Source organism: Vicugna pacos, chromosome 4 (genome assembly GCF_048564905.1).
Source record: "Vicugna pacos chromosome 4, VicPac4, whole genome shotgun sequence".
Lineage (NCBI taxonomy): Eukaryota > Metazoa > Chordata > Mammalia > Artiodactyla > Camelidae > Vicugna > Vicugna pacos.
The window spans coordinates 61,536,255-61,563,385 of NC_132990.1; the positions used below are offsets into that span (position 1 = coordinate 61,536,255).

At 48.4% G+C, this 27,131-nt stretch overlaps 1 protein-coding gene across 12 annotated transcripts in view; it reads left to right on the top strand.

The window, feature by feature from the left end:
* The window catches only part of RGS3 (regulator of G protein signaling 3), a 134,905-nt gene that overhangs the window by 82,341 nt on the left and 25,433 nt on the right, over window positions 1-27,131 (top strand). For 2 of the 12 annotated variants that reach the window (XM_006211361.4, XM_031677433.2), the window contains one exon: window positions 96-3,186. The exons of 8 other annotated variants lie outside the window; for them this stretch is intronic. In XM_006211361.4, the coding sequence (XP_006211423.2) occupies window positions 96-203 (108 nt within the window). In that variant the 3' untranslated portion in view covers window positions 204-3,186. Of the gene's footprint in view, window positions 1-95; window positions 3,187-20,917; window positions 21,028-21,052; window positions 21,228-27,131 lie in introns of those variants that run through there. 2 more of the 12 variants (XM_031677432.2, XM_006211362.4) reach the window with 2 other exon arrangements.

Sequence of the window (27,131 nt, forward strand, 5' to 3'; positions counted from 1 at the left end):
TGAGCACCTTAGAAAGGAGCAGGGACAGTCCTGGAGTCAGGCAGCCCTGGCCTGAGTCGACAGCGAGCTAATTCCAGTTCTGTCTGGTTCCACAGAAACTCCACCCTTATGGCTCTCTCCAGCAGGAGATGGGGCCGGCCAACTCAACCAATGCTACCCAGGATAGAAGCTTTACCTCATCAGGACAGACTCTGATTGGCTGAGCAAGCCCAAGGGCGGGACTCTGCTTCTGGCAACTTAACCCTTTCTTGGGCATCCCCTACCACACAGTAACCTCACCTCAACTGGACCCAAAACGGAGGACCAAGATGGTGGGCCTAGGGTCATCTGAAGGGAGTGGCCCCACGGGTGTGTGTGGATTGACATCAGAAGGATCACAGTGGTGTGAGAGGCCCTGTGGGCAGATGCAGACTGGCATCAGAAAGTCCCAAACGGAGAAGACTCAGAAGCTTATTCCCTACAAAGAAGAAGGAGGTGAAATAGCATCTGAGCTTCCAGTGATTCCAGCCCCCGCCTTGGGGGCAGCAGGAGAGGCTGGGAGAGGTCAGCCCTGATGGAGAACCATGCCAAGATCTGCTGCTGACAGAAGATATCTCCACCCATTCCCTCACTTTTTCATCTGAACTCATGCATTCATTCCTTCATTCATTGGATATTTTGAGGGCATCAACTTTATGCCAGGCTCTGTGCTAGGAGCTGGAGATTCTGTGGAGAATGAGAAGGACGTGGTCTCTGCTCTTACCAAGATTTCAGTCCGAGTAGGGGAGTGAGCATTAAATACACACCAACACATGCACACACACACACTTGCGCACGTGTGATTACCAACTATGACAATCTACTAAGGAAAGGGGAAGATTCCTTTAAGAGAGAATATTATTTAGATTGCTATGTGTGGGGGTGGGGGAGGGGAGGGGAAAAAACATGACTTTTTAAGCCGAGACCAGAAAGGAGTTAGCCAGTCAAGGACTTTGGAAAGTGTTCCAGGCTGATGGAACAGCCTGTTAAGAGTACAGCAAGGAGCTTGGCATGCTGGAGGCCAGACCAGTGGAGCTGGAGCTTAGAGAGGAGGAAGGCCGGGTGGGTGGGGGCCAGGTCCTCCAGGGCTTGGTGGTTAATGTTTTATTGATCTCATTCTAGATTCAGTGGGAAGCTATTGAATGCTTTTGAGAAAGGGAGTGGCAGAATCTCAGGAACAGTTCTAGAAGATGGGCACGCTCAAGGAGGGGCCCAAGTAGGTGTGAGGAGATCAGTTTGGTGGGGGGGGTTCCTTCAGTCTTCCAGGTGAGGGACGATGGTTGCTCATCCTGGAGGTGGCTGAGAGGCGGGTATGTGAATGCCCAGACCCTGGGATAGGGGAGGCTCTGGGATGAGAAGATAATTTCCTGTCCCTCCACCCTCCTGGCCCTCATCCTCCACTGTGTCTCACTCCTTCATTGGATGTAGGTAAGGATGGGGCCTTCCTCACAGAGCCTACTCCTTGCCAGGGCTGGGTAGGGACCAGTGCTGAGTTCCAGGAATGTCCCTGGGAGTTGGAAGCAGTGGGTGCTTTGCCTGGCCAAGGTGGTCGAGTTCACAGCACCCCAGCCTCAGCAAGGGTAGCCTGTGCTGTCCCTCCATCCTGTGCTGAATGGTCTGATAGGAAGCTGGAACACAGCCCCCTGGAAACTGACTGGATGTGCTTTCTGTAGAGCTCCTGAGGGTCAGGGACTGGGGCTAAGTGTGGCTTAGCAACTCTAAAGGAGACTGACCTACCAGAAGGCTGAAGACAAACCTACCGTGGGACAGCAATTAGAGCTCGGCCTGCTCACTGCCTGCTGCACCTCCCGCTGGGAGGGTTGGGCAGCTTTCACACCCTGTTCTACCTGCCCAGATCATAGCTCACACACAAAGGGTATGTGTAGGATCAGGGTCACTTGCAGAGAAAGGGTCAAGAGAGGTGGAGAGATGGCTCAGGTCAGAGAAGCCTCTGGACCTTGGACACTCTCCGCAATGTGTCCTGTGAAGACTTTCTCAGTGTCTTTAGAGGGAATTTTGTGCCTTGGTGAATTTGCTCAGCTGCTGTGGCCACTTGAACCCCAAGAAGTGTGGCCCAGAAGAGAATTCGTCCCTTACCTCCCGCTTATCCTCCCTCCTCCCAACCTGGGAAAGATCAGACGTGTCGTACCAACAATCCGACAGGGGATGGGATGCATCTGCCTGTGACCAGGACAATGGCCTGCCCAGCAGGGGGCTACACTGGGCCTGAAGTGGGATAAGTGATCCACAGTGTCCACCAGCCAAGACGCAGCCTGCAGGGTTAACTGTGAGAGGCTGAGCAGCTGGGTCTGCCCAGACAGCAAGCTGCACTGTCATTTCACTTGATTCCTGTACCAAATGACATTAAGGGGATTATGAGGCACAAGAGACTCGCCTGTCTGGGAAGGCAGCAAGCTTTTCTCTCCCGGACCTAGGGACCTACCTCTGTCCACCAGACAGGTGCAAAGGATGGGAACTCTGGTCATGGGGAAACGGAGACTCTGAATAGAGCAGTTAGCCCGGGGGACACGGCTTTCCTCACGTGAAGGCCCTAGATCTGGCCGGCTGCTGTGTAGCGGACATCAGCTCCTGGAGCGCCCTGGGCCCATCTTCCTGGTGACTGTGGTGAGCCACAGCACCATTGCTGCTGTGCCTCTCAAATTGATGAAACAATTAATTTGGCTCCAGGGGCTCGAGAAGATGAAATATGACCGCGTGGCCACTGCTCTTAAGCATCCCAGTCCATCCCAGCCGTCCAAGATGATGAACAAGCCATCGAAATCCCATTTGAGAGTCATAATCACGGGAAACACGGCTGAGCCCCTCCCTCCACATAAATCACGCTAAGAAGCTCACACAATGGTCTCTTTCCTGATGGGCCAATTGTCTTGGTGTGGTGTCTCCGGGCCTACGGAGCTGGGAGCCTGGGAGCACAACCATTTATTGTTGAAAAGGCCATCTGTGCGATTTGAATACAAAGTGATTCTTTAAGTTCCCCTCATGTCCTTTGATCCCATTTTCTTGTTTTCTTATTGTCTTGGGCTCTGGGTCTGTTGAAACTCCTGGTCTCTCCTATAAGCCGTCACAACCGGGTCTCTGATGGCCTAGGTCCTTTGGCCCTTTGGGAGTTGGGACCTGTTGGAAATAATGATGACTTTTTAAAATGTATGTCTTGTATTTTTCAGTCTTTAGTTTAAATTCCTTTTCCTAAATTCTGCCACCAAAGTTCTGCATTTCTCATACACCACATTAAGAAGGCCCTGTAAATTGAAGGTGCAAGCAATTTCACAATGTGGGAGGGCTCCCCACAGTGAGAGCCTGGGCTTCAGAGATGGCAGCTGGGATCCCCAGGCATTATCTCCCCTAGGCCTCCCAGCAGCCTTGTTTTATGGATGAAAGGGACTAAGACTCAGAGAAGTTAAGTGATTTATCCAAGGTCACACAGCTGGTAAAAGGCTGAGCCAGTCCTCAAGCCAAGGCCTTTCACCCTAATCCATTGCTCTTTCCAGATGCAAAGGTTTGCCTTTTAGGGGTAAAAGTAAGAGAAATCAATCATCTCCTCCAGGAAGATCCAGGAGGAAGATATCCCACACGTAGAGGTTGTGGCCCTTTGGGCTCTAGAGGGGATGTTTTGGGACAAATGAAATGAGACACAGTGGAGAATAAACTTTGAGTTCATATGGCCCAGAGATGGCCCAGGCTGAAAAGATGAATAGCTTCCCACAAGATTTGGACAGTCTTCTGTGAAAGACAAGGTGGAACTCCTGGAGACAGGCTCTCAGCAGCACTGGGACAGTTGGGTTACCCCTTCGCATTTTGAGTCTGGCATTCAAGACAACCAGCCGCACAGTCATGGGGTACCTGGCCTCAGTGGAACGGTGGCTGAAGGCAGAAGGGGATAGCTCAGAATCAGGTCCAGGTGCACGGAGCATGAGGACTGCAGGAAGGAGGCCTTTAACCTCAGCCCTGCCAAGAGTGGGGAGAGTGCCTGCTTCAGCTTTTGGGTCTAGATTTTGCTAGTTGACTGGTTTTGAATCTCAACCCTAAGTAACTGGGCATCAAAAGAACTGGATTTCAGGTATCCCCCAAAGAGGCAGACTCTTTTCCCTAAAAAGCACAACTGTTTTCCATTCTCTCTAGCTCTCCACCCTCCCCTCCTGCTGCCCGTCTGGCTGTGGAGAGACTGCTTTCCTCCTGTCTTCCTCTTGATCTCAGCCATCTTGCTATCTTTTTCTATCTCTTAAGGAAGATAGCATAGCCTTAACCTTTATCTTGTCTTGACCTTGTCTTTCTTCAAGCCTCTCTCTGAACAGAGCCACTATCCTCCAGATCATTCCAGATTCTTGGTGTTAGGACAGAATAATAATAGTAGGCAATTTATAAGTGAGCACTTAGACTGTCAGCCTGGCACCATGCCAAGCTCTTCACCTGTGTTGTCTCTTTAATCCTCACTACAGCCTCATGAAGTTCATTGTCGCCATCACACATTTACTCTCATTATACCCAATTGATAGATAAGAACTGCTGAGTCTTACAGAAGTTAAGAAACTTGCCTGAGGTCACACAGCCAGTGGGTGGCTGGGATTGGGACCTGGGTTTCCCAGCTCTAGAGCACTGGTTTTTGATTGCTCTGCTCTACTGTTTGCCAGCAGTCACGAACCATCCAAGCCGGGAGGGGCAGGGAGGCTGAGCAGTGACACTTCTGGCTTCAAGACCATCCTGGGAGGCCATGGTCCCAGCCTGGTTCTCAAGGCTCTCCCCATTTGCTCTGCTGTCCTGCTTCACGCCCGCAGCCCGGCCGTGGTAGATTATTTCCCTTCTTTGAATTCCCTGTGCACGTTTGTGTTTAGGCTGTTTCTTCTGCCTGATGTTGCCTACTCTCCTCCGTTGTTTCTGCCACATAGAATCTTCAACCTTCAAGGCTCCTTGAGACGCCTTCCTCAGGCTGCATCAGAAGTCACTGCTTCCCTCTCTGTGTCCCACAGAATTTTGTTCATCTTTAGCACAGTGTGTTAGGCAGATATGTCTCACCTGCAAGACCGTGAGCTCCTTGGGAGATGGTGGAGGTCATTATTTCTCATTCTGTTACTGCCTGATCCTTAGTAGGTGCTCAGGAGATGTTGTATAATTAGATTCGGTCGTATGGTTCAAGCCTCTCAAGTTCTAGAATCTAGATGAGAAAGCCGAGGCTCACAAAGGGGAAGTGACCTGGCCAGGGTCATGGGACAAAGTAGTGGCAGAGCCAAGTCTAAAACAGGTCTCCTGACTTTCTTGGCTCAGAGCTTTTTCCATTGCACCTCGGCTTTGTAAGACCAGAGCCTGGATCCCCACTTTATTTATTAAGCCATCTAATGTTACCAGGCTCACTTCAGGGTCTTAGATGCCACCACACTCCACGCTGACTTCTGGGGATCCTTGGAGGGAAGGAGGACCGATCAGAACTGCTCCTTTGGTTCTCTTCCCTGGGTTTGTGGCGCTCGCCTCTCACTGAGCTCCTTGCCCTGAGAAACTAGAGAAGGATTCTGAATATCTTGGTTGAAATCCTAATTTTGCTAGTAACTCATTGTGTGACTTTGGGCAAATTACATCTCTGATCATTTGTTTCTTTTCCAAGAAAAATGAGAGAGTTGAATTTAGATGATTTCCAGGAGTTGTCTTCCAAGCTTCAAGACTCTAATAATAGGTTAAAAGAAAAAAAAGTCAGACATTTTAGTCCTTACATTGAAACAAGAGTGTATGTGTGTGAATATATGCAAATACTGTGCATGATTAATATTCATCATGTACTTGTGACAAATATGCATACTTAGGGACCTTACACAGGAAGGAGTCCTCATCATAGACACTCAGCTGATAAGCACAATCCTGCCTCTTCCCACCGAAAGGTGCCTCCTTCCAGGCTCATCTCTGGGGAGGCAGCAAAAGGAGCTTTTGGACCTAGAATCTTCCCCTGTCCCCTCTTTTTTCTGCTCACTGGACTCTTAATGTTCACTTTATATATAATCATATACACATACGTTCTTTAATCCTTCCAACTACTGGTTGATGACAATCAATATGCAGTGCCTTTAGTTTCCAGTGTGGTCAGAAGTCTTCAGATTCTTCTCCAGAAGCTGACACTGACTTTTTCAATGCCTTTTTAATATATATCTTCTTTTGCTTAAACACGACTCAAGGCAGATGTTCTAAAACAGTGTCTTTTAAATGTTAGTAGTTTTCCATTTTGGTTAAATTCTATCACAATGTAGTTTTCTGCTATTTCTCCTTGTGGAAGGACATTAAGGGTTAAGCAAACGAGCCTAGGAAGCTGACCACCATTTATATCACACTTTTCATTGGGGACATGCATTCTGAGACCCGTGGTCAACTCTCAGGTGAACTTTGGGAATACAACTCAACAAGCACCCCAAAACAGAGAATATAATATTTATTTTATGAGTGACTAGAATTTTGATAGAATCACAGAATCTTTGAGTGTGGAATTGAAAAGCCTCCCCTCCCCCGCCACCGGCATCAATTGATTAACAAGCTGATTTGTAGACACCAAGACCAAGAGAGGGGCAAGCACTTGGCCAGGGGCACATAGCTGGTGCTAGAGCTGGAACTAGGACCCACTCTCCACCTTTTAGGCCATCGCTCCTCTTCAGGGACTTCGAAGAGTCTGCCAGGTGGGGACGGGGAGGGGCACAGATTGTCTTAGAGACGCTCTTGTCATCTCATGCAGCTGTGTTGTCATTAGGAAAAGTAAGTCAGCACTTTGGGCTGTAATGGAAATAGTGAGCAATGGCTAATGGTGTGGGGAGAGATTGCCTGGTCGGCTGGCGAGTCTATAAATTCCCGGTGCGTTCCCGGTGTGTTCTTGCCGGAGTGGAATGAATGGGGCTGCTATGTTTTTACCTGGAGCTCTGAGCATGGCAGGGCTGGTGGAGACGCTCCCTGTTCTAAAAATAGGAGTGGGAAAGGAGCTGAGGGGAAGAGGAGGGGGCTCCTTCGGGAGCTGGGTGGGGTGCCTCACCCCCTTCCACTTCCTGCCAGGCCCTATGTGAGGAAGTGCCATCGATTCAGAGAACATAGATCTGGGAGGGTCCTGGAGCCACCAGTTCTCACACCCCCTCCTCACACTGAAGAGGAGGCCCTGGAGGGGAAGGGACTGGCCAGCTGTCCCTGTGCCCGGGGGGAAGGTCCCAGATGGCAGGCTGTTTTCTTCCTACTTTAAGCAGGGTGGCTGCAGGCTGGGTGAGGTTTTCTCTCCCTGCCTTTGGGAGCGCACAGGGCCTGGGAACTCCTGGGGCCGGATGTGGTTGGGCTTCCTGAGTGTCGCCCGGCAGGCGAGGAGTCCCGGCTAGTCTGTCCCAAGCCCTGACCTCAGCCAGCTGGCCTTCCAGAGCCACGCCTTCCCTTTGCTGGTGTCCCCACCCTTGCTGACTTGTCCTTCTGTTGCCTCTTTGACTGTCTGTGGAGAAGGAGAACAAGGGCTTACACAGGACTGGCCGCAGGAGAGAGGACTTAAGGACTTGGGTCCTTTCTCTGCCCTCCCTCAAGGACGAGCAGAGGCAGCTAAGGTAGAGGCGGGGCCCTGGTTTTAGAGGTAGGCAGGCCAGGGTTCAAATCCCAGCTCTGCTTCTCACTAGCTGTGGCATTACTAACACGTCCCCTAGCATCTGTCAAATGAGACAAGCACGCCTATCTCACTGGGTTCCCGTGAGGATTAAGGGGAATGGTCTGTGCAAAGTGCCCGGCATGTAGTAGGTACAGTCGGCCCTTTGTATCTGCAGCCTCCACTTCCACACAGATTTAACCAACTGCCGATAGGGAAAAAAAAAAGGGTCCAGATAGTCCCAACAAGCAAAACTTGAATTTGCTGAGCTGGCAACTGTTTCTGTAGCATTTCCATTGTATTTATAACTATTTACATGACATTTACATTGTATTAGTATCCTAAGTAATCCAGAGATGATTTAAAGTATACTAGAGGACCTGTATAGTTTATATGCAAATATTATGCCACTTTAAGTAAGGGACTTGAGCATCCCTGGATTTTGGTATCTGCAGGGGTTTTAGAACCATTCCCCCCACAGACATCCAGGGATGACTGTGCTCAGTAATGGTAGCTGTCGTTGCTAGATCAAGTGAACACGTGCTTGACTCTGCAACCTCGTTCCTTGGGGCCTCCACCCATGGGGTCATGGCAGGTGTGGTTTTTTTTTTTTAAATGCAGTTGACTTTTATTGTGTTGTTACAAAAGAATTCATGTTTATTATGAAGAAAACATTAAATACAGTTGAACCAGGAAAAGGAAATGAAGTTCACCCTTAATCCCAACACTGTTAACATTTTGGGGTGTATCCTGTCACGCATTTGTTTATACACACATACATCTAGTTTGCAAATTGGGGTTACCAGTGCACACAATTTTCTAACTTGCTTTTTTCTGTTTAACAAGGTAGTGTATCTGTGTTTCCATGTCAATAAACGTTCTACAACATCAGTTTTAGTGCCTGCAAAGTATTTCATTGTGTAGATGAAACAGGTTTCATAGTAAAAATCTCCAACAGGTCAACATTTAGGTTGTTTCTGATATTTCATTGTTACAAAAGCCAGAGTTAAAAATTTTTGTAGATATAGGCCCAGCATCCAATGTACATCTTTGACCCGCCACAAATATTTGTTGAATGCATGAAGGTTTTGTTAGAATAAATTCCGGGTGGTTAGAATTTGTTAGAATTTCCAGGCAAAAGAATATACATTTGTAGAAAAGGGTCTTGTTACCTATTGTCAAATGACTCTCCAGAATGATCTTACCAATTTAAAATCCCATTTAAGATTGACGGATTCTTCTTACTTTGACCCAGACTCCCCCTTTTTAGCATGGAAATTCCTAGGAAACATCTCGGTCCTGAGCAAATTTTGGCAGTCTGGATAAGAGACCATTTCCACACACACTCGCCAACACTGTACATTGTTACATTTTTTAGTAGGTTCAGTTCTTTGATTACTAGAGATAGTGAATATTTATATGCCTTTTAGTTATTTATGTTACCTCTTTTGTGAGTATCCTGTTCACATATTTGCCTATTTTTCTATTGGGCTGTTTATGTTTTATTAATTCATAGGAGCTCTTTATATAATAAGGATATTTGTGTGTTAGCCTTTTATTTTTTTTAGTTTTTTTTTAAACTATAGATGTTTCTGATTTATAGGTAGTCATATCTGTCAAAGTTGCTTTGGTAGCAGCTTTATTGAGATATTATTCACCTATCATTCATTTTATCCATCCAAAGTGTACAACTCAGTGATTTTTTAGTACATTCACAGATTGTGCAACCATCGCAACAATCAATTTTAGGACATTTTCTTCATCTCCAAAAGAAACCATAGTCTTTAACTATCACCCACCAATTCCCCCATCTCCTCCAGCTCTAAGCAACCACCAATCCACTTTCTTTCTCTATAGATTTGCCTGTATTGGTCATTTTATATAAATGGAATTGTATAACATTAGGTCTTTTGTGATTGGCTTCCTTCATTTAGCACGGTGCTTTCGAGGTTTATCCGTGTTGTAGCATGTATCAGTACTTTATTCCTCTTTGTGGCTGAATAATAGTGCATTGTATGGCTGTACCACATTTTATTTATCCAGTCATCTGTTGATGAACATTTGGGTTGTTCCTACTTTTGGGCTGTTATGAATAATGCTGTCATAAGTGTTTGTATACAAGTGTTTGTGTGGACATATGTTTTCATTTCTTTTGAGTATATACAAATCCCTGAATCAAATGGTAACTCTGTGTTTAACTTTTTGAGGAACTACTAGACTCTCTTCCAAAGCAGCTTCATGATCTTACCTTCCCATCATCAGTGTACGAGGATTCCAGTTTCTCCACATCTTCTCTAACACTTGTTGTTTTCCAGTTTTAAAAATTATAGCCATCCTAGTGGGTGTGAAGTCATATCTCATTGTGGTTTTGATTTGTTTTTCTGATGACTAATATCATATATATAAAAGTTTTAAAGTATTTTTTGCCTTTAGTGTTGTGGTATCCACCTCGGGATTATACGGTATTCACTTCCCCCACACCTTGAACTTTATGGTTTTATTTTTCAACTCAACGTGTTATTCTATCTGAAATTTACTTTGGTATATAGTGTGAGGCAGAATGCTTTTCATTTTTTCCAAACAGCTGTTTGCTCCAATGCTTGTGCATTATGTTAGAATTAGTACTCTTCCGTTCCTCTTTTTTAAAAATTGGTTTTTTTATCCTACTCTCAGATATTTACTCTTTTAAGTGAAATTCAGTATAAATGTATCCAGTCTCTACCTCTTCTCTTTCTCTCCTCCAAAATCTCATTGAGATTTTCATTGTAATTATATTAAAAAATATACATCAAAAAGGGGAGTATTGAAGTCTATACAATATTGTCTTCCCATCCAGGAATAGGATTATGTCTCTTCATTTATGCAAATCTTCTTTTAAGATTCCTGAAGTAAAGTTTTGAAGAAAAATTGTGTTCATATAGATCTTGTGCATTTTTTGTTAAACTTACTTGAGAAAATTGAAAAATTTTTATTTATGTTACAAATGGGAATATTTCTTTATTTGCTTTATATATTTTCTTTGATGATATACTTGTACAAATAAATCCTCAACATTACTAAGCTGAATAAAATAAAGAAAGAAAGTCTCCCATTCCTCAAGCCCTTTCCCCATTGATAGCCACTCCTGTAAGTTTGGTATGTTCCTCCAAATATTTTTCATACACATATGCAGACATATGCTATGTCTTACTTTACTACATAGTATCATTATTATACAAAGTTTCTGTAACTCATTTTTAAAAACTTAATGTACCATATATATCTTTCACATCAGTCCTAATGTTCTCCCTCTTTCTTTTTAGTAGCCAATGGGCCATAATTTATTTAACTGCCCCCCTATTGATAAGCAATCAGGTCGCAATTGATTTTTTTTAATTAAAAAATACTTTAAAATTTATTTTTATTTTTTTCCCTTTAACAGAGGCACTGGGGGTGAACATAGGACCTTGTGCATGCCGAGCACTCGCTCTACCACTAAGCTATACCCCTCACCGCGTGTCTAATGTTTTGACATTGTGAGCAATGCTACAGTAAACATCCCAAGAATGTTCTGTATGTTACATCTTGCTGCATTTTCTGTAGGATAGAGCATGACACACACCACCAAAGTGCTCTACAGATGCTTTCCTTCTGTTTAAACATAAAATCTGCCCAACACTGTTGCTACTATCCCCATTCTACAGATGAGAAAACAAAGGAACGGAGAGATTAAGTAGATATACAAGACAGTGAATGAGAGTAGCTATTTCCCTACACCCTATCTAATGTGGGATGTTACTGCTCTTTTAATTCTTTCTTGGTGTCAGAGAGAAGAATTTATATTTTATTTTAGTTTACCATTATCTGATTATTAGTAAGGTTGGACTTCTTTTTACATTTATCACTCATTTATATTTCTTCCTCTTTGACTTATCAGTTCATACCATTTTTCCAGTTTTTTACCGTGGTATTTGTTTTATTTGTAATATTAGAATATTAACCATTTGCTTATTATATAGGCTATAAGTATTTTTTCCAGTTTATCAGCTGTCTCAATTTTATATATCTTTTATCATTTAGAAGTTAACATTTTTTAATAATCAAATATTTTTGTAGTAAAGTCTGTATTTTAAGGGTAGGGGGATATACCTTCTGAGGCCTTTTCCTCTTCAAGATTATAATGAATATTCTATATTTTTTTCAAGTACTTTTAACATTTTATGTTTTACATTCATATTTTTAACTCATCTGCACTTAATCTAGTGCCTGATGTCAGATGGAATTCTTATTTTTTTCCCCCCAGATGGTTGACCAGTTTTTCCAAACCTATTTTTTGAATCATTCTTCCTTTGCTCATTTATCATAGAGCAAATTTCCACACATTGATGGGTTGATTCTTGTTTCCCTGTGTTAATTTGTCTTTTCCTACATGAAACTGAGACTTAATCACTGTAGCTTCATAATATGTTTTAGAGGCATTAAACATCCCAAAGCTAACCTCCTATTATTCTTCTGCAAAATTTCCTCTAAAGTTATACACCCTAATTCTAGTGTGATGGTGACTTTCCCCTTACCTTTTTCACAAGCATATTTCAATATCAAGAATGACACTAGATCTGTAATAGTGTGTCTCACCTCCTGCAACCCATAATAAGCATGTCAACCGGCCTGTACTTCTCTTTGCTTTCCTCCGTGACTCCTAGGTATCTCTGAAATCATCTCAAGTTTTAGTTTCTGATTATTACTATTTTTAAACATTAGTTCTATCATGCTTTAAGAATCATTTACTTAAAATTGCATTTAACTTGTCAATTATGTTATCCATAGTTAAGTATATAAATGTTTCTGCCTTCATTGCTTGCCAGTCTCTTGTGTCCCACAGCGTCTTATTCTTGACTTCTTTTTTCTTAAATTTAATTTTTAGTACTATTTTTGTTTTTGACCTCTTGATTTTGATTCATTTTGGTCTGGAGAGCTTTCTTGAGTAATTTTTTCAGAAAGGATCTGGGGTAGCATACTTTCTTGGTCTTTGTAAATCTGAAAATATTTGCCCTCATGTTTGAGTCATCCTTTGCCTGTGTAGAGAATTCTAGGCTAATAGTCCTTCTCCCCAGAAACCCGAAAAGTGCTCTGTTGTCCCAGCATTTGGTGCTGTAAGAAGCACGCTATTCACTTGAGTCTCTGAAGTTTTTTTTTTAAACTCTTAAAAAATTGAAGTATAGTTAATTTACAATGTTGTATTAGTTTCTGGTGTACAGTCTAGTGAGTCTAAAGTTTCTTTATGTAAACAAGTAGGATTTTCTCTTTCTAGTCTTTGGAATTTAGCGATTTCACCAGCTTATTTCAAGTTGTTTATTCTCTTTTGGTAATTTTTCCTGATACTAACTAGGTAAGCCCTTTCAGTCTGAAGACCCAAGTCTTCCCTTAGTTCAGGGACATTTTCTATTAGTTTTTGGAATAATTTATCTTCAGTGTTTTAAAATGTCCTCTTTCTGGATTTCCTACTACAAATAATAATACCACCTCATATTTATCTAATGCCCTTTCCTTCTGCTATAGTGTGTAATCTGCTCAGCACTATTGCTATTCTCCCCATTTTGTGGATGAAGAAACAAAGGAACAGAGAGGTTAAGTAGATTGTACAAGGTTTCACAGCTAGGTAGTGTAGGTCATGATCCAAACTTGGGCATCTGTCTCCAGAACCTGTGTTCTTAACTGCTACACTATCCCTGTCTGTCAGATCCAACCCCCAGACCTGACCTTGACCCTAACCTCAATACCCTTCAGTGAAAATTTGAGTGTTGACAGCTAGGGACTCTATAACCAGTGGGCAAAAACAGAGGATGCTAGAATGGTGGAGCTAAAACAGACTGGGAAACCAAGGACCAGAGAGGAACCATGATCATCAGAGGTTTCCCCAGTGAATTTAGAGTGGGGAATCTTTCCTTCCGTCCTTTTCCCTACCTTCCCCTCTGTTCAGCTACCCTCTTCAGGCCTCATCTCTGTCCCTGGGACTACTGCACGGTCTCCTGGTGCATCTCCCTGTTCCTACTCCTGTCCCTTTAGTCACCTCTCTAAACAGCGGCCAAGATGACTCTTCCTATAGAGCAGACCTGGTCACCTTCTCACTGCTGAATGTTTATTGAGTAACTTCATGAATGAAAAAAGTAATTTCAGAGTGCCTATTGTATGCCAGTATGTGCCAAGTTCCAGTTAAAACAGTACACATTAGTCAAGAATCTTCCAGTTGCAAGTGACAAGAACCCAATTCAAATTAGCTTCAGCCAGGAAGTGGAATTTATTGAATTTAGGAGAGCAGCCTTTAGGCATAGCTAGATTCAGGACCTTGAGCAATATCACCAAGAAATGGCCTCACCCACTCTGTCTCTTTGCTCTGCTGGCTTATGTGTTGGCTCGCTCCCTTAGTGATGGCAGACATCTGCCATAAGTGCCAGGGTGAGGGCCTGAGTTTGACTCCCTCGATCATTTCAACAATATTCCTGGGTCTGAGTCTTACTGGTTCAAGCTGGATTATGTGCCTTTCTCAGTCACTGAAGACAATAGGACGGGATAAAGTGATTGGCTGAGGCCTGGATCACATGACCATCCCTGGAGTGGGAGATGGGTCAGTTCCGTGTGAATCACCTGGTTTGGGAGTGAGGGAAGGAAGGGTGGTTCCTCAAGTGATGATGAAGAGCATCTAGAAGCTGGCCAGGCAAAGTCTCAGATGTCCTCCACTTTGTGGTTCATCAGCCAACATCATTCTCATCCCCACCAAGCTAATAGTGTAGTGTGGTGGGAGGACTATTGGAAGAAAGACAGACACCAACCAAGTATGAACAATATATAATGAGAAGATGACATTTGTGACAGAAGGCCCAGTGAGGGCACCTCCTGGGAGGGTCTAATCAGGGACATTAGGAAAGTTTCTGAGGCAAGGAGTAGGAGTTGTGATCTAGGAAGGATCACTCTAGGTGAGGACCTTAAGGCAGACCAGTGTGAGTGGAGGCCTGTGGAAGGGTATCGAAGCATGAGACGAGGCTGGAAGAGGGTTCAGAGCCAGGGAGGCTGTGTAAGGAGTCTGACCTGCATCCTAGGCCGCTGGGAGCTGCGTGTTAGATGTTTGTTGTAGAAAGCTCACACTGGCCTCAGTGACGAGAATAGCGTAGCGGCTGGCAAGGTGAGAGGCAGGGAGCAGTTAGAAGGCTGTTGCTGTCACCCTGGGAAGAGGTGTGGGTGCCGTGGACTAGGGTGGAGGCAGCAAGGATTGGGAGAGATGAAAGGTTCTCATGTTGTGTAGGAGGTGGGATCTGCAAGATGTGATGATTAATTGTGGTGGGGGGAGACTTTGGGAGGAGAGGGACACCCATGAGTCTGGTTCAGGCAAACAGGTGATGGGTGGTACCATCTTCTGAGCCGGGAACTGTGGAGCAGGAACTGTGTGGGTGACAGGGTGATGAGTCCCGCTGCAGGTGTGAGTCCTGTGATAGAGGCCTAGTTAGTGAGTTCTCACAGAAACAAGGACATGTAGAGCATGTAGAGCAGGGCTTCTTAAATCGCCTGCGGTGAAGAGCCTCATGCTTTTGTTAAAACACATACTGTGTATAATATCTCGTGCTGGCTTGACAGCACCCGAACCAGCCTTGTACTCTATTCAATCAGATCAATCCACCATCTTGCACTTGGCTGTCATGGCAATGGCAAGTTGCTACTAAAGTTTTTAAATCCTCTTGATTTTGCTGCCTGTAAAGCAGTAACAGGCAGTTTGTGGACCAGTAAGTACATTCTGCAGACCACATGCTGAGTAGCACGAATCTCTTCCATCCCAGCACCCATTTTAGAGACAGGGAAACTGAGGTCCAGGGAAGAGACTGGTCTTACCCCAGGTCTTGCAGACAGCAGTGGGAAAGCCAGCATTTCAGTCCAGTCTTTTCGCCAGCTCACCGTCGGTTTTGGTGACCTGGACTTAGGCCCAACAGTCCAAGCAGGGGGTGAACTTGGGGAGCCTGTGGATGAACTGCGTCTAAGGGCTGAGGTCACAGGGCCAGTCTCCACATCTGTGCCGATCACTTCCCAGGAACTCCAGTTGTCAGGACAGCCTGACCTTAGAGCTGGCACAAGTGCAATGGGTCAAGGATTGCTCCCAGAAGCCTGAAATCTCAGGCCAGCATGTGGCTGGTTGGCCTGGAGCCAGGAAAGGAGATGGTCATGGCTCTTGGCCATCCTGTGCCACTGCAGCTGCCCGAGGTCAGACTGATGCTGCTGAGGTGACTGTGATGTGTGCCCCAGGCTGGAGGCAGAGGCTGGCCAGTGACAGTTCTCAAGACCAGCTGTTCTGGGGCACATGTGTCTCCTGGCTTTTGCTGTTTGTGGGCTTCCCCTTGCTGTGGTGGGGAGATTCAGTTCCCGTGAGCAGACTGGGAATTGTCCTTGCTGCTGGGAGTTGCTGAGGAAGAGGCAGAAGGCATGGGCAGGGACATGGTCAGGGAACGTGTGTCAGGGCAGGGCTTACAGATTGAGAGCCATACGCCTTGGAGCCATGCTGCCTGTTTTGCCATGGAACATTTCTGTACCTTAGTTTTCCCACCTGTAAGATGGGGATGATGATAGTAGCCTGTTGCTCAATGAACGTTAATGATTAACAGCTCTTAGCACAACTAGCACCACGTTAAGCCCTCATCCATTAGACCCTCAGCAGATATTTTCAGATTTAACGTTACTCTTCACACCAGCCCACTGAAGGTCAATTCTGTCCTTTTGCAGATAGCAGCAATAATGACAACCCAGCAGCAACGGTGGCTCTTATTTATTGAGAACTAGCATGTGCCAGGCGCTCCACGTGCCCTACCTCCTTTAGTCTCCGCAGGGCCCATGGAGGCAGGTTGTGATAGCCCCATTTTATAGATGAGGAAACTGAGACTCAGAGACCTGAAAGTGACTTGCCCAAGATGACTCACATTCAGATTTTTTTGGACTGCAAATTCTGTGTTCTTTCTAAACATCATGGACAGAACCTAATTCTTTAGTGAGAGAACCTGGTGGGGCCCGAGACTGACTCTTGAAGGCGAGGAGTGGAACTTGGGCCATGGGACACCCATCTCTGGCCTCATTTGGGGATGGAAGACTGAGGCCAGTAAGGGGGAAGGGACCTGCCCTGGGTTCTTCAGACTACAGGCCAGAACTCCCTGTGAATTTGAACCTGAGGATGGATACCTGCTCTGTCCTGCCCCACCCCACCACTTGCAGACTGGGCCCCCGAGAACAAGGCACGTGCCCCAGGAAGAGCCTGGTGCACCTTAGCAACCAGTGGGAGAGTGTGCGCCCTGCCCTGATGTTAGGGTGATAGAGGCCAGGACACGGCAGGACAGTTCCTGCTTGAAGAGTCAGCGCCAGGGTCGGCTGAGCCCACCCTCCAGGTTGGATCGGAAGAGCAGGCTGCTTCCCTGTCTGTGTCCATAGTTCTGAGCACAAGCCCTAGCACGTAGTAGGGATTCAGTAGTTACTGAAGTAACCAGTAAACATTTCTTGGCCCACTGTTCCATGGGGAGGGCCTTTCTGCATGGAATCTGTAGACCCCCAAACCAGGGCTGTGAGACCCAATGAGTAAAGGCCCAGAACTTCCTAAGTGGGTTAGCAGATTCAGAAGTTGGGCTGGATGGGCATATACAGATACTTCCACAGCTTCCCAGGGCGGCCCGGGGCATCACCCTCTTCTGTAACAGGTTGGGGCAGGGGCAGGACTCTGTAGAAGGTGGGGCCACTGTGTCCCAGCCCAGCCTTCTGTTACCCCCGTGTCACCAAGCACAGGCCTGGCCCTTTCATTGTCCAAGGTAATGAAAGCCTGAGCAGCTGCTGGTGGGGGCTGGGGTGGTCTTATCTGTCATATGCTCTGAAATTCCTGGGGCCACACCTGTCCTTGGCCTGTGCTCATTTCTGCCACTGTGGCATCACTCTCCTCCCCATCCTGGAATAAAATCCTGGTGGACTTTGGATCAGAAGCTAAGACAGGGAAGCTCATTAAATAGCCTTTGACAGGTACCCTCCTTTTTTTGAGGAGGGCATTGCCAAGGTTCAGCCTCCCCCAGGTGGAGCCTGCCCGAGGGAAGGAAGGTCAGTGGGTTTCCATCTGTGCAGGGCTCATGACTGACAGCTGTTAGTGACTCTCCCATCCTGCCCCAGGCTGTGCACTGGGAGGGTCCACATGTTTTGTTGATTTGTGTCTGGATCTATAGAGAGGCAGAGGGCAGTGAGCACAAGTCTGGGTGTATCGGGCTTAACCCAGGGAGGCAGTGAAGGAAGACAGTGGGAGCCTTGCTGTGCTGTTCCTGCAGGGGAGCGGCCTGTAAGGGCGTCTGGGCTGCATCCTGCTGCTGCCACATCTCCAGAAGGGTCTCTCTGCAGCCTTGGGCTCTGCCTGGGGATGCTGCCCCCCTTAAAATGGGAGGTGCACACACACTGGCTCCCTGCTAAACCTCCCTGGTCCTAGCCCGGGAGCTGCTGCCAGCTTGACTGAACAGTGAGATATTTGCCTGCATGGCTGGGCTGTGGCTTCTCAGTATGTAGCCAGAGGGCTCGTCTGTACCGTGGGCCTCCTGGTGCAGTGGTGCAGGGAACATTGGAAAGTGGGCTGGGTTTGATCTGTAGCTCTGCACTTAACTGGTGACCTTGAGCAGGTTTCATAATCTCTGCCTCTGTTTACCTATCTGTAAAATGGGGACAGTAAACATATCTGATAGGATTATGAAGATTTCGTGAATTGATAATAGGGAACTGCTTTGGACAGTCAGCACTGTCACATACTGTGTCAAAGAAATTTTAAATAAAATACGTGAGTCAGTACATGGGTTCCAGGCCCCGAATGCCCAGGTGCTGATCCAGTTTAGATAGCGTGCCCATCAGTGACTCTCCACAGTCCTACCCAGGCTGTACACCGGGAGGGTCCACGTGCTTTGTTGGTTTGTGCCTGGAGCTATGGAGAGGCAGGGGCCAGTGGCTGCCTGGGCTCCTCAGGCCTTAGATGCTATCCTAGCCTGGTCGTGGGCCTCGGAGCACTGAACTGCTGTGCCCTTTCCTCATTATCCTTGTGGCCCAGAGCACTGATGAGTGCATTCTGGATCTGTTCTGGACCCAGCGCCGTGGGTTGGCAGGGCTGCTCTACCCGTTGTGTCACAGTGTCTAACGAGGGGCTCACTAGTAGGACTGTGCATCTACTGTCTGTCTCCGTCACTGAGCTGTCGGCTTGGTGAGTGCAGGGACCCCATCTGCCCATTCTCCACCGCATCCCCGGGGCCCAGCACAGAGCCTGGCATATAGTTGGTGCTCCAGAACTTTCTGATGATTGAGAGGTAAAGACCCAGCTGAACTCAAGGACTCCTCTTATCTCAAGGAACCCTATACTCAGGCTCTCCACCCTAAGAAGTCTTATCCCCAGCACCAGAAATTCCATCCTGGGAACTGTCAGCCCCACTGGGAATTGGTCAGCCCCCCCCTGGAACTGGCCGTCTGAGACTCACCACCTTAGTTTCCCAGGACAAGAGTGGGCCCTGCTTCCCGGGAACCTGCAGGATGACAGGCTTCCAATTTGGAAGGTTCTTGAGCCCTGCAAGGACTGCCTTGGCTCTGCACCCAGGGACAAGACAAAGCATTGATTAGAGTGTGTAAGTGACTGGCTCAGATGAGGGCTATACCGAGTTGACCCTCATAAAGGATGTTTTCTTTGTCAGCTCATATGTGTGAGAGAGACAGGGATAGAGAGTCAGAGACAGAATCAGGGAAGCAGGCATAGATAGATATTCAGAGACACTGAGACAAATACAGGGAGAGTAAGAGGCAGAGGGACAGCACTTAAGCTCAGGGTGGCTGAGGTGGGCCAAGGTAGGAAGCGAGGATAGGGGCTCCTTCTGCCCCATTCCTTCTGGGCCGACATCTGAGGCACCTGCCACTTCAGTGGTAAGCATGTTCAGGCTGGAGCTGGCTATGGGACAGACATCTGGGCACAGCCCAGGCAATGTTTGTTGACATCAGACAACCAGCTGCAGCAGTGATAGCCTCAGTGTCAAACAGCTTTGCGCTGGCAAAACAGCTTCCTGTCCTGGTGGGGCTGCGCGGTGGTTTGGACTGGGCACCCTGCAGTTGGACCTACTAGTCTTCAATCCTGGCTTCACAGCCAAAACTAGCTATGGGCACCTTCTGCTACCATTCTGTACCTTGGATTCTTCATCTATAAATAGGGTAATACTAGTCCCTGCCTCACAAGGTGCTGGTGAGGATTAAATGAATTAATGAAGGGCAAGCTCTCAAAGTAGTGCCTGACGCTGGATCACTGAATCCTCTGTTAATCCCACGGGTGAGCAGGTTAAGGGTTGTCAGCCCGATTCTACAGATGAGGAAACCCAGGTAGATGGGCAGGGATACCCAGCCAAGCAGGACTTGAGCTAGAACCTGAACTGGGGACCAGTCACCTCCCAGTCCAGTGCTCTTCCTCCCTGCCCCCCCGTGCCCCCCCCGTCCCTCTCTTAGGGACACCTCCTTCACTTCTGAGCCTAACTTTTGGGCTGTTGTAACGTGCCCCTCTCAGCCATCGTTTTGCGGGGAGGAAGCCCCAGGCTCTCTGTCCATCTCTGATTCCTCAGATTAGGCACGCGAAAGAGCTAAATAAAAACATGTGTTGGGCTGTGCTGGATGTTGCTGCTGGGAGGTGACTGAAGCAGCCACTCCCCCACCCGGGGGCGGTGGCATTCTTGGAGTCAGTGTGTATAAGCTGCAGGACCCTGGGTTAAATTGCAGCCGCCCACTGGGATGGGAGCAGTGTGGGGGTGGGGGTGTGACCGGGAAGCCTCGGTGATTGGCTCCGTCCAGCCTGGGAGCTGGAGCCTCGGCCAGTGGTTTGCGCTGCCCCAGCTGAGGGACCCCTTTAGGATGCGTGTGGGGTGCAGCCGGCTCGGGATCCCAGTGCCAAGGAATGCCGCTGTGAGCGATGAACTCCTTTCCTTCCAGAGCGGCTCTTGAGGGGCCAGGCTGGGTCCTGGGGACTGGCGGCACGGAAGCCAGGGCTGGCGCATGTGAGCCTATAACCCAGAAGCTGGCTGGGCTCCTTGCAGGCTGAAGGACAGGGTGGCCGAGGACTCTTCCTCTAGACACCCCAGACTCCTTCTCAGATGAAAGTGTCTTGGGAAATCACAGAGTTTTCTATCTGATGGAAGAAAGAAATCCAGCCTGTCTCCAGGGTGGCGGCAGCTGGCTGGACAGGGTGTGTGTTTGGGAAGGGCGCTGGAGGAGGAGGAGGAAGAGGAGGAGGGCAAACAGGAGGAGGAGGAAGAGGAGGAGGGACGAGTGATGCAAGGGTTTTGAAAACGCTACCTAGATGTGGGAGGTGGAACCTGGTCATTTGGTTCTGCTTTTCCCAGCAGGTATCGCTCCCCTAGGGAACTTGGGTAAGTCCATAAATAGCTCTGCTGACACAAAGGAGCTCTGTCTGGGGAAGGCAGCCGCTTGACACGGCCGCCAGAAGCTGCCACAGCCACAGCCGCCCGCCCGCCTGCCCGCCTGCGGGAGGAGCCGGGCGGAGACCCGGGCGGGCGGGCTGGCAGGAGCGGCAGCCAGGAGTCCCTGTGTCCCTGCGGGAGTGTGCTGGGTAGGTGCCTGGGTGCCAGGGTATGTGTGTGGTTGGAGGGGGGCTCTTGTCCATGTCACCCCTTGCCCTGGTTTCTATTATTTCTTCCCTGGGGCAGCCATTGATAGGCATGTTGCAACCAAACCATGTGTGTTCTGCTCTGAGATAGCTCTGTGTGTGTGTGTGTGTCTGTCTGTCTGTCTGTCTGTCTGTTTGTCTGTCTCAGGAGGTGGGGGCCCTGCAGAGCTAGGGGCATGCTGCCACTGTGTGCTGCTCCTCACTTCTAGGCTGGTCAACCGGCTTTTCTTTCTGAGAGAAAGGAATGTTTGGTAACCAGAAGTCGGGACACTGCATGGGGAGGGAGCGCTCAGCCATCGGTGCTGGCAATCTTAACAGAGATGCTGACCGCATACCAGGCACCAGGATGGCCATTCTTGCCTAGTTCCATGTTGGGGAAGGAAGTAGTCTCAGGGGTTGATCTCAGAGTTGCGGGCTGTATTTGATCCCTGAGGCTTCTGCTGAAATGTCCACTAGAAGTACAACCAGAGATGCTCTGACTCCTGAGTCCCCTGGGAAAGGTCCTGCACCTGCTCCCTTGGCTCCAGCTGAGATCCGTAAGGGAGGGGGTAGTTGTTAGGGACCCACCCACCACACAGAGCTCGCCACTGTGAGCAGGAAGAGGCTAATTCTTTGATCATCTTGAAAGCCCCACATCTCTACTCTTGTCCTGAGGTGTCCAGGCAGAACCCTTATGCCCTGGATCCCCAGAGCTGAGGAAAGCCTGAATCCAGAGAGGGGAGGGGCTGTGTCTAAGTTCACACAGCAGGTCTCTGGCCAGGACCAGGGTGGAGAACATCTGTCTCCTGGAACAGTGAGGAAAGGATATGTGGGTGTCATTACCCCAACCTCAGCTATGAAATTCAGCTCTGAATCTGGTGCTCCTGGCTTGAGATGCCCAGCTAAGTACAGGGCCAGTAGACCTCTCACCAAACACTTGTCACATTCTGCTGCCCTCAGGCCTTATGGCTGAGGGGGCGCGATCTGGCTCCCCTCTTGAGATGGCTAGAGTGGGTATATCTCCTGGAAGGAAGGAGCTGCAGTGCCTACTCCGCCGGTGCCCACGGGATCCCAGCCAGGGCACTGCGGCCATAGTCAAAGTTTCCACCAGGGCCCCTTGAGTCCTCCGCACCCAGCCAAGGGGCACCTCCCCTCTTCCCCAGCCCTAGCACGTGGCAAGGCTTAGCCCAGGGCGGGTCCCTCAGGGAGCCAAGTTCCACAGCACAGCTCGCTCCGGGCCCAGCCTGGCATCTGCTGCAGCAGGGGGATGGTGAAGATGGAGGCAGCCGAGGTGAGTGAGCCCCTGTTGGGAAGCCTCCAGGGCTTTGAGCCAGAGATTGTTGATGGGGCTTCTGGTTATATGTACTTGTATTAGTGAAACCACCCCATCCCACCCCCTAGCTTTCTTGCCTTTGCACGTGCTGTTCCCGCTGCCAGGAAAGCTCATCTCTTCTCTTCTCTCCAGGTCTTAATCCTACCTAGACTTCTGCGACTAGAGCAAATACTCCAGTTAGAATCTGTCTGTCCACTGGTGGTGGTACCCCTGGTGGTTGCTTCATGTCCTATTAATGTGGGATCTGGACCTTATTCATTCCTTGGTCCCAAGGGCCTAGCCTGGGGCCCAGGGCATGGTCAGAAGGGGCTAAGATGGGTTTCCTTGAGGACAAGCTCTAATGTCCAGGTCATCTTTTTTCTGCCTGTCTCCTAGCTCTGCCTGGCAGACAGTGGGCACTACCAACTCGAGGTCTGGCAAGGAGTCCCTTTGGAGGGGCCCGAGTTTCTGCATGTCAGGGTTGCTTCCATAGGGCCAAGGGGTTGGGGAATGGGATTTGGTAAATGAGGCAGGGAGAACCTTGGCTTCAGCCTGGCTGAGGACACAGGGAAAGCCCACCCAGGGGTCATGCTGGGTTGGATAGTGTGGTGTCCACACCATGGCCTGGGCCATGGAGGGTGGAAGGGGCAGCCCCAGCTGGTTTGAATGCAATGCTCACGGTTTTGTGCATAGACTACAGCAGCTTGGAGCTCAGCTTGGGCACCCTTGGGATGATACCAACCAGGGAAGTGGATGGGGTGCGTAGGGGAGTTGTAGTTCTCAGCCAGTGGTCTGCCTGGCTCCCCCAGAGGAGGCACAGCTGAGGAGGGGGTGCCCCTGCCCTGCTGGGTTCCTGGGGACCCTTAGAGCCTCTTCCCATTTAGTCTCCCAAAGCCCTAGAATCGCTTAGTCTGTTTGTCTTCTGGACAGACAGGGGACTGAGGCAGGAAAGGAAGGACTTGCCTGAGGTTACATGTGACTCAGTAGCACATCAGGGACAAGAACCCAGGTCTCTGGTTCCCCTGCCCAGGTCTCTCCATCACACCAGCTATCCTCCAGCTGGATGACTCAGAGTACCTGGTATTCATCTTGGTGCTCCCTTTTTTTGGACTCCCTTAGTGACACATTTATTTCCAGGACCCCCACTCTTACTGGCTAGAGCCTGGCTCTCCTCTGAAAAAGCAGGGTGTGCGGTAGAGAAAGCCCTGGCCTGGCCAACAGACTGGAGACCGAGGCACACTCTGGGCCCTGCTCACTGAATGATCTCAGGCAAATACGCGTTTTTCTCTGGCTCAATTCCAGGGACTGGACCAGCTATTGCCAGGACCCTTCAGCCAGCCATCTGGAGAATTCTTTCTTTCTTTCTCTCTCTCTCTGTCTCCCTCCCTCTCTCCCTCCTTTCTTTCTTTCTTTTTTTTTAAATGGAAGTACTAGGGATTGAACCCAGGACCTCATGCACACTAAGCATGCGCTCTACCACTGAGCAATTTTTCCTCTCCACCATCCAGAGAATTTTCGATTCTCTGCAGACCCTCTCCTCTTCCTGGGTTCTGAGAGTCATTAGTCAAGGCCAGGGTCTGGCCTCTCAGGAAAGCAGCCCCCAACCTGCTCCTCAGGCACTTCTGGTCAGAAGACTTCTCCTGCAAACTGGAGCCCAGGCTGAGGCTGGGAGGTTTGTTGTTGTTTGTGGAGGCAGGCCGTTTCCAAGATGTCATTGCTCAGGGAAAACCATCATTCCTCCCAGGGATAAACAAGGCTGCTTACGGCTCAGCCCGCTAAGCCTGGAGAGGCTGGAGCCACTCACAACAGGCCAGCCAGGCTCGGCCCCAGGGAGCCGCCACCTTTGCCTGGACAACCAGCTGGAGAGGGGAGAGGCCACGAGTCACTTGAGAGACTGGAGTTTCCAGGCACAGCGGGGAGGGGAAAAGGTCCCAGGAGACCTCTTCCTCCGGCAATGGGCCTCGGTCATCACTCCAGATGTATGGATAGCTGCCAGGTGTGCCCTCTGCTCCAGATCGCCCAGGGCTTCTCAGAACCCTCTCCCTCTGCCGTGGGCCGACCCACTTACACCTGGCACTGGGGCTCATGCTGCTGGTGGAAAACTGTCAGCAGCTCCCAACTTAGAAAGGCAGGGGGTGTGGTAAATTATTTGGAAACAGGTGTGCTCTCCCTGACGTAGCCAGGGCTCACGTGGTGTCCTCGGTTACCTCTTGGTGGGGTTCGCCTCGACTCATAGCAGGGCTCAGACACTCTCAGGCCAGGATGGCAGAGGGTGGTGGGGCATGGGGAGAGGCAGAGAAAGAACTGGGCAGAGCCTCTGGGAGCTAAGTGGCTGGCCACACCTTGAAAAAAGGCTGGAGACAGCCACGAGGATGACCACGGAATGGAAGGTGGTGTGGCTGTCCCCCTCCTCAAGTCAAGGGTTGCAACTGTGTCCACCCAGAGCACAGAAACCTTCACTACTCAGACCTCGTGTGAAGATCCCAGTTGATTCAAGTAGCAGCTCTGGCATTGCTTTCTCTGCCTACCTCCCTCCCTTCCCTCCACTCGTGTCAGATGGCTTCTGTGTACCATACACTGGCCAGGTACTACAGGTATACACATTAAAGTTCCAATCTTTGTATGTAATGGACGGTGACAACATAGCTTTGATGGGGAGACTTGGGGAAGAGGAACCCTGGGGAAGCTTCCATCCCAGCCACGGAGTCTCACTGAAGCTTCCTGCAGGAAGTGAGGCTGAATCATGATGCAGACAGTTGTCCATCGAAGGAGCACGCCTTCATCCTAGTCTGCTTATCCTTCTGTGGTGTAGGCATGATTCCTGCCCAGCCAGTAGAAATCACCTGTGTGTATCTAGCCACATGCTTCTTCTTATCTTAGAGGAGGCCGTATAATGTGTGCAGGGGAGTGGGCTCTGGACTGGAGGGCAAGCTCTCCCACTTTGTAGTTGGGTACCCCTGGGTAAGACGTGGGACCCCTCAGTGCCTGCATTTCTTCAGGCAAGGGCCCAACCTCATCAGGGCAGTGAGATGATGTGTATACACAGAGGGCTGTGTGCACACACACTGAGTTGTGGGGGCAGTGGGGGTGCCCCTGGCACCTTCCCTCACTGGCGGCTGTTACTGAATGAGATGACGTGGGTGAGATGAGGCATTCATTGTGAAATCTGACATAGAGTGGGCATTGGCTGAACAGGAGGTGGCTTAGTGGCTTTTTGGAGCAGGGCGGGAGAATCCATTGGAATGTGCTATCAGGGATGTGTGCAAAGGGAGGGGGCTCATGGAGCAAGGAGCCCCTGCCTCAGCCCAGAGAACTGGGGATACCCTGGGATGAGGGCTTTTGCTTGCTTTTTAAATAAACTTTTAAAGTGAAATGTAAAATACTTAACAGCAAGGGTAGAAGAATGTAGCCAATGAATTTTCACAAAGTGAGCAAACTCTCCAGGTCAAGAAATAGAACATTCTAGTGCCCTGGAAACCTCCCCCAGCCCCTGGCCGGCACCCTCCTCAGTCACTACCACCTCAAAGGTCCTGTCCTGACTTTTTTCACGGATAGTGTTACCTGTTTTTGAATTTTGTATGGAGTGAATCGTTGAGTATGTATTATTTTATGCTGACTTCTTCGGATCAACATTTTAATGGTGAGCCCCGAGATCTGTCACTGTTACTGTGCGCAGTTTTATTGTGTTCACCACCATTGCTGTGTGCGTTTCATTGTGTGAATAGGTGTGCCACAATTTATCCATTCTATCGTTGATGGACTTTTGAGTTGTTGCCAGTTGGAGGTTATAATGAATAGCACTGCTGTGAATATTCTCATGTATGTCTTTTGATGCACTATCATATAATTTTCTGTTGGGTAAATACCTAAGGTTTACAATTGCTGAGTCATAAAGTTGTATCTGATTAGCTTTAGTAGATTCCATTGTGTAATTCTCTAAAGCGTGACATCAGTACACTCTCCGCAAGCAGTGTAGGAAAGCACCTGTTGCTCCCCATCCTCACCAACATAATTGGTATTAGCTATTGTGATGTCTGATTGTGGTTTTAATTTGCATTTCTGTGATGACTGATGAGGTTTAGCACCTTTCCATATGTTGACTGGCTGTTTGGGTAACGTTTATGAAGTGCCTGTTCAAGTCTTTTCCCCAGCTTTCCATCAGATTGCCTGTCTTTTTATAGATTTGCAGAGGCTTAAAAAAAATTCTGGGTATATGTTCGTTGTTAGATACACACATCGCAAACCTCTCCTCCCACTCCGTGGCTTGCCTTTTCACTCTTTTCGGGGTATCTTCTGAAGAATGGAAGTTCTTCATTTCAATGCAGTCCAACTTGTCAGTCTTTGTCTTTATGGAGAATGTATATTGAATCCCATTTCTTTACCTATTACAAGGTTGTGGAAATAGTCTCCTGTGTTATCTTCTATATGTTTTTATTGTTTTATGTTTCATGTTTAGTTCTAAAATCCACTTGAAATAGATTCTTATGTAGGGTGGACATAGAGATCAAGACATAATTTCTGTGGGTGGATATCCAGCTTATTAAAAAGATCATCCT